A 12,945-nucleotide genomic window follows, 5' to 3' on the forward strand; every position below is an offset into this window, starting at 1 on the left:
TAGAAGGGCAGTGACAAGGAAGAAGAGATCTGAGGGGACTCCTATGGTTTGGGTCATGTTTTGTTTCTTGATCTGGTTGCTGGTTACATGGGTGTGTTCAGTATTTAAAAATTTATTCAGTTACACCATTATGATATATGAACTTTTCTATACTGTACTTCAATTAAAAAAAATGCAAGCAGACTTTAGAGCTGGTTAGTGTTTTAACATTGAAACTAACATTTCCCATTGCTCTTTTTTCTAAACATCCAGATTAGTTCAGTTGACCAGTATCCTGAGACTGCAAAGCATGCTGATTAGAAGGTTCCCACTTGCAACTATTTATGTGATAAATCAAGAATTGTTTTTAATCCTATACATGAAAAACAAAATATACAAATACAGTGGAAATCTGGTGGTACTATAACAAGTATCTATAATTGCTGATTTAAACAATTTCAAAAAAGCATTCTTGTTCTAATTTTATAAGTAAATATTATAAATGTAAACATATTTATACTGATAAAATACCACTTTAAACCATATATAATTTCCATATGATATTTCAATTGGAGATACAGGCTTCACTGCTTTTAAAAAAAATTTGAAAAGGCTTTGTTTTACAGACCTTTACAACCTTTAGAAAAATCTGGTTGGCCCTATGTATTTCAGAATTTGGGGATGTGACCTAGCTTTTTCCTACAGAAAGGGAACTGTGGAAAAGCACAGTTAAGACTGAAGTCCCATTTCTCTGACACATGACAAATTTAACTGAATACTCTGGAGAGGCAAAGAAAGTTAATATTTGCCTACAGTGTATACTTTTCATCAACACTATTCACTCATTTTTTAAGAAACGTTTATTTAAAAACATACTTTATTTGGCCCATTAGCAGTAAGTGCCACCATTAGCAAGGTCAGATTATTTAAATCATTAAACTACAGTAGAAAAATGTGAGATTTAAAATTCTTAGTATCTCTAAAATCCCTAAATATGAAGTCAGTTAGTCATAAAATATTACACAGTTAGAGAACAACCAGTTCTTGAAGCACTTTTACCTGTTCCTGTCATTTCATTATTAGTCATCTCTGGTGGGGCCTGTGGCTTACTTGCAGCTTTATCCTGTTCATCAAGGTTGACATCTACAATGGAGTCTAATGAATCAAGCAGCACAACTGCAATAATATAAAGGGGAAAATAATTGGAATGTAGAGAAATTTGTGTGACTCTTATTCTAATATTATTTTAATCATATGCAATGTATACAAAAACAAAGATAAATGTTTACTTTGTGTGTGTGTGTTGCTGTGCAGTTGATTCTGACTCATAGCGACCCTATAGGACAGAGCAGAATTGCCCCATATAGTTTCCAAGGAGTACCTGGTGGATTCAAACTGCCGACCTTTTGGTTAGCACCTGTCGCTCTTAACCACTATGCCACCAAGGTTTCCAGATAACATATATATATATATATATATATATATATGATTTTCTTTTTCCTATATACAAGAGAGTAGGTTAACATAAACATACATAAAAAAACATATCTGTGTTTTATACAGATCTAAGGTGCATTTATATTTAAAGGCAAAGACCCTAAGAAAACTCACAACAAAAATTATTCATAAATATAACAGGATGGATTCAAGATAGGCATAAGAAACATATTAAGAAAAGCTGTGAACTTTAATTCCTTAGGTGTATTTATAAACAAAGATAGCAAATTACTCAGAATTACTTAAATGGAATTCTAAACAGATCATTCTTGCCAACTAAATATATGAATATATATAATATTTACCATTAGCCAGCATGCCAGTTTTCTCTTCTTCCTAAAGTAACAGAAAATGATATGATTTAAAACCAAGCTATGTAATAATACCACAATGCAAAAAGACATAAAACTCTGAAAATCATTTGAAAAGATGAGGACATGTGCTAAGTTTCTTTCACCACTCTCATTCACCAATAATTCTCCAAGACTAGAGACTATAGCTCTGAAAGATCTTCTAAAAGTTTTTTCAGAACCTTGGCAATTACCAGCAATATATTTAGACCTTAATAAGCCTTATTCAAAGCTATCTATGTTGTTATGTGCCATCTATTCACCTACATTGGTCAGAATTTCTCATAATTTTGTAACTCCAAAAAAACATGGCTACTCTCATTATAACATCACAAACCACTTTTGCCTTCTTGTTCAAAATTAAAGATCAAATGTAACTTGTACTATTTCAGCTATATTTTGAGAGACAAAATTTTCAAAAAGATCAAGAACTTACCAAATGTATTCTTGGTGAAATAACACTTTTAGAAGCAGCAGAACAGCTGAAGTTTATTGTCAGTACTATAGGTTCTCTCAGAATGTTTTCTAATTAGTATCACCTATATCCTCTATAAAGTGCTCTGCTGGTGCAATGGTTAAGCACTCCACTGCTAGCTGAAAGGCTGGGCATTCTAATGCATCAGCAGCTCCGTGGCAGATGTGCTCCCATAAAGATTATTGCCTAGGAAACCCTATGTGGCAGCTCTACTCTGTCCTACAGGGTCACTATGAGTGACAGCACATAACAACAATAACAAATATTCTCTACCAGGATAGGAAGTTTGTACGATCCTTCCAAAACAATACAGTTTCAATTCGTTTCTATTTTGATTCTTACCCAGAACTCTACTACATTTCCACATTTAGGTTAACACATTTCTACACAGGATATATTTTCTTAATATACTACATACATTACTGTACTCAACAACGATTGTAAGGATGGGGCAAGACTGGGCAGTGTTCTGTTCGGTTGTGCACAGGGTCTCTATGAGTCAGAACCGACTCAGTGGCACCTAACAACAACTACTGTTCTTTCTACTGACCTATTCATATTTAATAAAATGTTCTAATTCCAACCATAAATCCCATTAAATTTCTAAGGATACTTATCAGATCACATTAATCGTCAGGTGTTATTTTCAAGGTCATCTTCTTTTATCCCCCCAAACTAAGTAGTATATAGATACCCAAGGGCAAAGTACTTGGTGGATTTAAAAATGCAGGCATTTATTTACACCCTGAAAGTTTTTCTCTCTTCTGTTTAGAGAGCCTATGATGTCATAAGTTCAAAACATCTAGTCCCAACACGCAGCTCCAAAGAGACTATGTCCAGATCAAAATCAATATAACAATTTATAATTGCCCTACTAGCTACTATTACATAGCTTCAAAGGTCAGTTCTATGTGGTAGTCACTATGTAGCAGTAGTCCTTAACAAGCCATGGTAATAACTGAGAGAATTAGAGTACAGCACCACTGAATGTAAACACGATAATGCAATTAATTATCTTTGCCAAGTATGTTGCAGACAATAATGCTACCACTGGTATAAATACTAACGAGGGTATACTTATTTTACTTCACAAGGACAAGTCCTAAAAAAGAAAAATGTAACTCAGTATACTTGTTAAAAAATTAGATTTGAGATGTTAATTTTCAATTTCTGAAGCCTAACATTAAGAAAATTACTTGCCAAAAAATCCCTTATAAAATCACCGACCTTCACGAGTTTTCATGAAGCTTTACATGAAATTGACATTCAGAGTTAAGAAAATGTTTAACTGGGTGTTAAAAGATGAATAACTTGACAACACTGTGTAAGACTATGAAGAGCTCCATATTTCAAGCTTTGCGTATTTCAACAGCTAGCCAAGTTGACGAAGCTGTAAAATATTTCATTGCTGTATACCTGTTTGGGTACATTTACTTTTTCTGACTGGGGATTTTCCTTGGAATGACTCTCTTCTTCTTTAGTAGCCAAAGGTGCATCAGTGTCCTCTTCCTCTTCAAAATCATCACTGTAATTTTCTGATGAAAATAAATTTAAAAAATGCAAGGATCACATTGTCAAAAAAGTCAAATTCCAGAAGAAGATTGCTGATTTCCAAAGGAGAAAGTCTGCATAAAAATAATTTCATGAAATATTAACATAATGATACCTTTGAAGATTGTAATTTTGGGGGAAAAATTTAATGAGAATTCAATTTACAAGATTATCTTAGGTTTTTTTGACTTTTTGTACTTTTACATAGTTCTCAGAGTTTTACATTTTAAATCTTCCCACTCCCAAAAAATCAGATGGTTAAAAAACAAAAACAAAAACCCAAACCTGTTGCTATCAAGTCAATTCATTAGTGCACTTTTAATAATCTTAGTAACTCAGATTGTGACTTCGGTGATCCCACTCTACTTGTCCAAAGCTACTTTAAAGACTATATGGTTTGCCTTTTAATTATTTTTCTCTTACCAATGTCTTTATCACCTAAATTAAAAACTATGTATTTCCGTAAATATTAAAAACTTTAAAACCAGTGAAATTACCTGCCAGTTCTTCATGTACAGTTTTATTCTCATGTCCATCTTCAGTTAATTCTATATTGGCTTGATTACTAGAAAAACATTCAACTTAATATTACAAGTTAATACATTTTTCATGCAATCCTTTGAATACATTTTTTAAAAAAATCCCAGAAATCGTATCTTTCTTCTTAAATACTATTGTTCTATCAAAAGTTAAGCATCTGGGTATTAGAGGGAAAATGTTTCAAAAATAAAGGCTCTTCAAAGTTTAAGACTAATTCTAGCTGTCAAAGTAACGTAAGGAAAAAATGTTAGATTTCTTAATTTTATAGAAAAATGTACACAATTTTATACATGAATAAATGCATTTACATGTACATATATCATCATGATCCAGATATTTCCATATGAAAGATGAGGAAGAGACCATAAACTCTGAGAACCAGCAAAGTCCACATGGAGGCCAGAAACAACACCATGCTATTTACAAGCTCTTCAGCAATTTAATTCTGAAATGGAAGCTGTATAAACCAAAACCAAACCCAATGCCGTCGAGTCGATTCTGACTCATAACAACCCTATAGGACATAGTAGCACTGCCTGATAGAGTTTCCAAGGAGTGCCTGGCGGATCCGAACTACTGATCTCTTGGTTAGCAGCCATAGCACTTAACCACTACGCCACCAGGGTTTCCAGAAGCTGTATAAAAAAAAAAAAAAAAAATAGGCGTCTTAAACTAAGAATTTCAACGGGAGGACAAAGGAGCTCAAGCAAGTTTTAATTATACTGGATATATTAGTTCTTATATTGCTTTCTCTCAAATCAAGGAATGAGCAGAAATAACAGTAGTTCAAAGGGACAATAAAAATTGTGGTCAATAAACCTGTGCCTGCATAATTTGTGCTGTCATTGTTGGGAGAGGCGATCCACCATGGGTCCTGAGTGTCCCTGCACGTTCTTGCTGGGTGTGCCAAGGACACAAGGCCTTAAGTGCTCTTTCCTGGGTCATTTTTCAAGATTGTGTATTTAGTGAGCAACCTTGAAGGATGAGTTAATGTTTTCACCTAGACAAAAGAGCAGGCTTGCATCCACTTATATAAAAGCAGTAGATTGCCCGTGCTCAGTGTTCTTCTCCTGTAACAGAACCCACTGCAAGTACAGACACCCACCAGGGGCCCTTTGTGTCACCGCTATGGGACTTGGGGGCATGCAAAACCAACAAAAATGACCTTGACACTCTGGTACTGCTTTTGCTGTCAGAAATAAAGTCCTTTGTCTTTGACCAAGAAATCTTGCGTCTACTGTCAGCATCTGTAATATTGGCAGGTTAACTTGTTAGCTTGTAAGTAGGGTAAAAACCTTAGATCCTGCGCAGCTCACAACAATCACTGAACTACTTTATCCACTGTCTAAAAGAAACTAATCATCTTCAGGAGATTTAAAAATCAAAACCAAACCCACTGCTGTCAAGTCGATTCCTACTCATAGCAACCCTACAGGCCCCATAGGATTTCTGAGGAGTGACTGGTGGATTTCAACTGCCAAAATTTTGGTTAGCAGCTGTCTTAGTCAACTGGTGCTGCTATAACAGAAATACCACAAGTGGATGGCTTTAACAAAGAGAAGTTTATTTTTACGGTCTAGTAGGCTACAAGTCCAAATTAAGGGCATCAGCTCCAGGAGGAGGCTTTCTCGGTCAGCTCTCAAGGAAGGTCCATGTCATTAATCTTCCCTTGCCCTAGGAGCTTATCCACGCAGGAACCTCAGGTCCAAAGGACATGCTCTGCTGCTGGCACTGCTTTCTTGGTGGTATGAGGTCCCCTCTCTCTCTGATCATTTCTCTCTTTTATATCTCAAAAGAGATTGGCTTAAGACACTATCTAATCTTGTAGATTTCACCAACATAACTGCCGCTAATTCATCTCATTAACATCATAATGATAAGATTTACAACACACATGGAAATCACTTCAGATGACAAAATGTTAGACAATCATACAATACTGGGAATCATGACTTAGCCAAGTTGACAGATATTTTGAGGGGAGACCCAATTCAATCCATGACAGCAGCTGAGCTCTTAACTACTGTGCCACCAGGACTCCTTGAGGAGACTAGGCACTCTAATAATTCTCCTGATCTTTAACTTAATTATACCTTTGAGTTCTTAAAATCCTAAATAAAATTGTAATTTGATTTCCATTTACAATAAAAAAAAATTAAGTGGATAACTGAAACTGAGAAAATTAAAGGTCTCAGGTTTCATTTCACAAAGTTCTTGAAAACTTCAAAAGTCTACTCTACTTACAGAGGACCAGTTCAGAAAAAAATGAGGTTTCCTGATAATTGCTCTCAAAGGTAAGACCCAGACCAAGCATGTTTTTGCTCCGTGGTTCCCCCTTCCCTTCCTGTTCACTTTTTCTACATTTACAAAAGCTATCTGGGCTCTCTTTGGTTTATCTGTGGAAAATCACTCAATAAATTCCTCTCCTATTAAGGTCTTGTTGACAATGCGCTATTACTCTCAATAGTATCTCAGGCATGAAATTCCAGATATCTGAAGGCAGACTGAGCTATCAAATACAAATCAACCTATTCCATTGTCATGGATTGAATTGTGTCCCCCCAAAATATATGTCAATTTGGCTAGGCCATGATTCCCAGTATTGTGTAACTGTCCACCATTTTGTCATCTGATATGATTTTTCTATGTGTTGTAAATCCTATCTCTAAGACGTTAATGAGGCAAGATTGTTAATGGGTCAGGATTCAATCTACAAGATCAGAGTGTGTCTTAAATCAATCTCTTTTGAGATTATAAAAGAGAGAAGCGAGCAGAGACAGGGAACCTCATACCACCAAGAAACAAGAACTAGGAGAATAGCACATCCTTTGAACCTGGGGTCCCTCCACTGAGAAGCCCCTCGACCAGGGAAGACTGATGACAAGGACCTTCCCTTAGAGCCAACAGAGAGAGAAAACCTTTCGCTTGAGCTGGTATCCTGAATTTGGACTTCTATCCCACTAGGCTGTGAGAGAATGAATTTTTCTTTGTTAAGGCCACCCACCTGCGGTATTTCTGTTATAACAGCACTCAATAACTAAGACACACATTCATACATAAGAAAAACCTGATTAAAGTAATAAACAGAATTAAAAATAATTCTTTTAACAGAGCTAAAAATAAGATTTAATTTTTCCTTTTATAATGTTTACCCAATTAAGCTCCTGTATACACCAGCCTTCCAAAAATACAGAAAAACACAAAAATCATTCAAGTTTAATAATTAGCTTATATTATATTTACATACCTAAGTAAAGCTTTAAAATGAGTGGAGTCATTAGAATCCAATTCTTTATTTAATCTTGAATAGTCAATGGAAGATGTTAAACCTGTCTCAAGCCTGGCAAAAAATTGCTCTTTCTCCTCTTGTTCTTCTAACGTGTCCAATCCCAATCCGAGAATACTATGATTAAGCTCAGAAACTACGAGCTCTAAGTGAAAAGCACAAATATATTTTATTAACATGTGAAATTTTGATAAAATTCATTTTAATGATGCATATATTAACATTACATAGTAAATAATACATCTTTTAAAAATGGACAGTCTTATCTCACCAAATATAGATTTATATTCACAATCAATCAGTAAGGTTATAAGGCCTCTCTAAAGGTCTATTTTTAAACCTTTGAGGAAGATGTTAAATCTGTCTCCATGCTTTAGCAAAGGAGACTTTAGATAGTTACGAGTTAACTTTTAAAGAATCTTGAATATAACCATAGTGATTAATAACCTATCAATTAATATCACCCACATTTCTTACCATTTGTTTCTAAGCTGTCAATACTTAAGATAGAAGTTCCACTGCTCTTAAGAAATTCTATCTTTTCAGCAGACTCCTCCTCGATTTCCATAATAGGCTGAGAAGTCTTCCTTGTTTTCAAATAGCTTACATTTGTTCCAAGCAGTCCTAGGAATGGGATTTAATAGTTGGATATTTATGTTCAAAAAATGGTTTTAACTACTGTGCTAACAAAGTAATACTGTTATGGCGATTTTATGTAAAGTAGCTACAAAAAAAAATCTGCTCTACTAAATAAAAATCAACCCTACCTAAAATCTACAAAAGAAAAATTATAATTTCATTTGAGTACAGTGTATCTTATTAAATAGAATATTATTTTAAAAATTAGCATAATAAACAAGATTTTATTTTTTGTTAGTTAGATGCACAGGTACTTAACACAGTATACTGTATCACTCTGAAGACTATTTTCTGCCTTATTCCCCTTGTTTTTACTTTACTTAGAGCATTTTTGTTGCCTGACTCTTAACACTACTAGAAATATATTGTGGATGGTATGAACCAGCATAGTAAAATACAAGGAGAGTAGGTACAATTTAGGATAATAAAGGAGGGTAGAAAAGATCTTCTACTAGCGCCAATATCATTTCAAGAAAATAGAAAGCAAAAATTAAAAGGTCTTTTATAGTCATTTTTTCCAAACCACTGGGAATACTGGCTGTCTGGAAGTGTGATCCCCACACCAGGATGTGTGGGTACTATGGGGAGAGGGGAGGCTACTACAATCTCTCACAGCATTTTGGAATGTGAAATTTTCTCTAAGGCTAATAGTAAACATGTTAAAAATGTTTCACAACTGGCTATATATGAGATGATCTTAGGGAATTATTATCAATGTTTCTTGGATACTAGTATCACAGCTCTATTTTAAGAAGAGAGGCCTTAACTTTAAGAGGTACACTTTGCAATACTGAAGTGGTATGCTGTTGGAGATCTGCTTCAGTATAATCCAGTGGTGGGGAACACAGAGATGGAAGGGGATATGGATGAAACATGACTGGCCATGAATTAATAATATAGGCAAAGGGCATATGGGGGTTCATTCTACTCTTCGCGCTCTGTATATGTGTGCAATTGTCATATCAAATTCTATTGATTTGTTAAAATCTGCCCTATGCAATGACATTAATGCACTGCCAGAATATTTTATTAAATTACATTTATATGGTAACATATGAATGTATAATTCATCACCTTAATTTGAGTAAATCTAAATTACCTCAATGTAAAATAACCTAATAATGCAGAAACAGATTCTCAATTACATAATAAATATAATAAAGCGAAGTAATATGAAAATCAATTCAAACCTCAAAAATCCACACTATGAGGGAGGTGAGGCCAAGATGGCGTAGTAGTCAGATGCTTCCTGCAGTCCCTCTTACAAACAAAGACCCAAAAGAACAAGCGAATCAATTATATATGACAATCTAGGAGCCCTGAACAGCAAAGACAAAGTTGAGGAATTAGACTGAACAGCAGGGGGAGGCAGAGACAATTCAGAAGCAGTGAGGAGTTGCCAGACCTGACCCAGTAGGAACTGGCAACCTGCGGGCTGGGTCGCCTGGCGTGAGCAGTGAGGCAAGCAGTGGCGCTCGGGACAGTTTTTCCACTTCAGGACAGATCAAGTGGCAGAGAGTCTACTCTAGCCTTTAGAAGCACTGAAAAGCGGTGCTCAACTGGCAAAAGATCAGTACGTGCATCTTACCTACCGAGCGGATCAAAAAACACCTCTTTGGGAAAAACCTCTCTCCCATTTACCTGCTCCTTCCCTGCTCTGCACAGGGTCCTGGGGCCAGCTTCAAAGAATACCGCATCCTCTGGGCTGGAAGTAGGACCCGTCACATGTCCTGAGCCATTCTCCCAGTCTTGGAGAGGGAACAAATTAACAAACAGGAAAAAATAATCTGCCAGCTCCCCTAAGTTGGGAACTCAGGGCTGAAACAACTCCTTTGCCTACGCACAGGCATAAGGGGTCCAAGGACTCTGAATGCCTTTCACCCCTACATACACCTGTGTGGGCCCATTTCAGTCAACCTGTAGAGTTTCCATCATCACCACAGTACAACAGGGTATACATAGCTGAAGCCTAACTTCAGCTGTATCAGCTATATGGTGGAGTGGCAGGTTTGTGACGTTTGACACTGTTCTGCCTATTAAGCAGGGTCCTCATCTACCCACACCAGGGGCCTGAGGGCTGGTGGCCCCACCTACACCACCTAGCCACCCATAACAGGGGTCCAAGAATAAGTGGTGCCTCCCAGTCCTTACAGTCAACGGCATTGGGTGCCCATAGCCCAGCTCCAGACCCCCCCAACCTATGCGCTTTAGGGAACAGGGACACACTTTCCTCCCAGACACTTGGGGAGTTGTCAGCCCCCTGCCTTGCTCAGCACATGATCCCCTACTGCAGCCAGATACCTGTACCTACACCAATCACCCCTGCCCATCTAGGACTGTAGGCGAACGCCTGCCACACACTTGGTGGCCAACTACCTGGACACCTGACCTGAATCCATACAAGAAAAGTAAATGGACTCTGGGGCTTACACACCTAGTAACAGATCTAACCACCTGGTGACAGGACTTACAGCTTCAAAGGCGCCAATAATCAAACTAGCTCACACAAGCAGCCTATTTGGGCATATCAAAAAAAAACCCCAAAAAACAAGAAGCTAGGACACAGTAAACAAACATAAAATAAACACAACAACTTATTGATGGCTCGAAGACAACAGTCAGTGTTAAATCTCATGAAGAGGCAGACCATGATGGCTTCAGCAAGCCTCTAAAACAAAGAATCAAGAAGCCTTCTGGAGGAATATAATTTTCTGGAATTACCAGAGGCAGAATTCAAAACATTAATATACAGACCCTGTTCAAGAAATCAGGAAGGAGATAAGACAAAATGCAGAATAAGCCAAGGAACACACAGGCAAAGCAATACGTGTACTGAAGGAAGTTATACAAGAGCATAATGACAAATTTAACAGGCTGCAGGAATCTACAGAGAGAGAGCACACAGAAATCCAAAAGATTAACAATAAAATTTCAGAATTAGACAACACAATAGAAAGTCATAGGAGCAGAACTGAAGCAATGAAAGTGAGAATTACTACTGAGACTGAAGATAAAGCACACATGAACTTATTTTAGGAAAAAATCATATAAAAGAATTTAAAAAAATGAAGAAACCCTAAGAATTATGTGGGACTCTATTTTTTTTTTTCTTTCTATCAAGAGGAATAACCTGAGAGTGATTGGAGTACCAGAATGGGAGAGATAACAGAAAATATGGAGAAAATTGTTGAAGATTTGTTGACAGAAAACTTTCCTGATATCGTGAAAGATGAGAAGATATCAAAGAAGCTCACTGAACCCCACACCAGGTAGATCCCCCCCAAAACTCACCAAGACATATTACAAGCAAACTTGCCAAAACCAAATATAAAGAGAGAATTTTAAGAGCGGCTAAGGATAAACGAGAAGTCACCTACAAAGGAGAGTCAATAAGACTAAGCTTGGACTACTTGGCAGAAACCATGCAGGCAAGAAGGCAATGAGATGACATGTCTAAAACCTTGAAGGAAAAAAATTTCCAGCCAAGGACTATATACCCAGCAAAGCTGTCTCTCAAATATGATGGTGAAATTAGGGCATTTTCAGATAAACTGAAGTTTAGGGAATTTGCAAAAACCAAACCAAAATTATAAGAAATGCTAAAAGAGTCCTTTGGTTAGAAAATCAGTAACATCAGATAACCTAACACTAGAACACAGGTCAGAGCAACCAGATATCAGCCCAGATAGGGAAGTCACAAAAACAGGGAAACAGAGATGTCAATATATAAAAGATGACAACATTAAAACAAAAAAGAGGGACTAAAAATGTAGTCATATATCTTTCAAATGGAGAGGAAGTCAAGGCGATATAAAGAAATAAAAGATTGGTTTAAACTTAGAAAAATAGGGGTAAATATTAAGGTAACCAAAAAAGAAACTAACAATCCTACACAACAAAATAAAATACAAGAAAAACATAAAGACTCATCAAATACAAAATCAACAACAATGAAAAAGATGAAAAGAAAATAAACAACTCTGCACAGAAAAGAAACTCAACAACAAAAAGGACATCAAAATGACAGCACTAAAATCATACCTATCCATAATTACGCTGAATGTATATATACTAAATGCACCAATAAACAGACAGAGAATGGCAAAATGGATTAAAAAACAAGATCCACCTATACGTTGCCTACAAGAGACACACCTTAAAGACACAAACAAACTAAAACCCAAAGAATAGAAAAAAAAAAAAAAAATCAACAAACAACAATCAAAAAGAGCAGGAGTGGCAATATTAATTTCTGACAAAATAGACTGACAAAATCCACCACAAAGGATAAAGGAGGATTATAATGATTTAAAGGGTCAATACACCAGGAGGACATAACCATAATAAATATTTACGCACCTAATGACAGGGCTCCAAAATACAAAAAATTCTAACAGCACTGAAAAGAGAAATAGACTGCCCCAAAATAATAGTAGGAGACTTGAACACACCACTTTCGGTAAAGGACAGAACATCCAGAAAGAAGGTCAATAAAGATATAGAAGATCTAAATGCCACAATTAACCAACCTGACCTCCTAGACATATACAGAACACTCCAACCAACAGCAGCCAAGTATATTTTCTTTCCCAATATACATGGAAAATTCTCCAGAATAGACCACGTAT

General features: G+C 36.3%; 1 protein-coding gene across 7 annotated transcripts in view; it reads right to left on the reverse strand.

The window, feature by feature from the left end:
* Positions 1 to 12,945, reverse strand: part of CEP162 (centrosomal protein 162) — an 81,197-nt gene that overhangs the window by 56,255 nt on the left and 11,997 nt on the right. For 5 of the 7 annotated variants that reach the window (XR_010322493.1, XR_010322492.1, XR_010322494.1 and 2 more), the window contains exons 4-9: positions 8,156 to 8,302; positions 7,640 to 7,823; positions 4,350 to 4,417; positions 3,718 to 3,836; positions 1,782 to 1,812; positions 1,039 to 1,155 (exon numbers count right to left, since the gene is read on the reverse strand). Coding sequence is in view for 4 of the 7 variants with exons in the window: in XM_064288693.1 (XP_064144763.1) it covers positions 1,039 to 1,155; positions 1,782 to 1,812; positions 3,718 to 3,836; positions 4,350 to 4,417; positions 7,640 to 7,823; positions 8,156 to 8,302 (666 nt within the window). In the remaining 3 variants the exon portion in view is untranslated. Of the gene's footprint in view, positions 1 to 1,038; positions 1,156 to 1,781; positions 1,813 to 3,717; positions 3,837 to 4,349; positions 5,028 to 7,639; positions 7,824 to 8,155; positions 8,303 to 9,507; positions 12,478 to 12,945 lie in introns of those variants that run through there. The other 2 variants (XM_064288701.1, XM_064288709.1) reach the window with 2 other exon arrangements.

Source organism: Loxodonta africana, chromosome 1, assembly GCF_030014295.1.
Source record: "Loxodonta africana isolate mLoxAfr1 chromosome 1, mLoxAfr1.hap2, whole genome shotgun sequence".
Taxonomy (NCBI): Eukaryota; Metazoa; Chordata; class Mammalia; order Proboscidea; family Elephantidae; genus Loxodonta; species Loxodonta africana.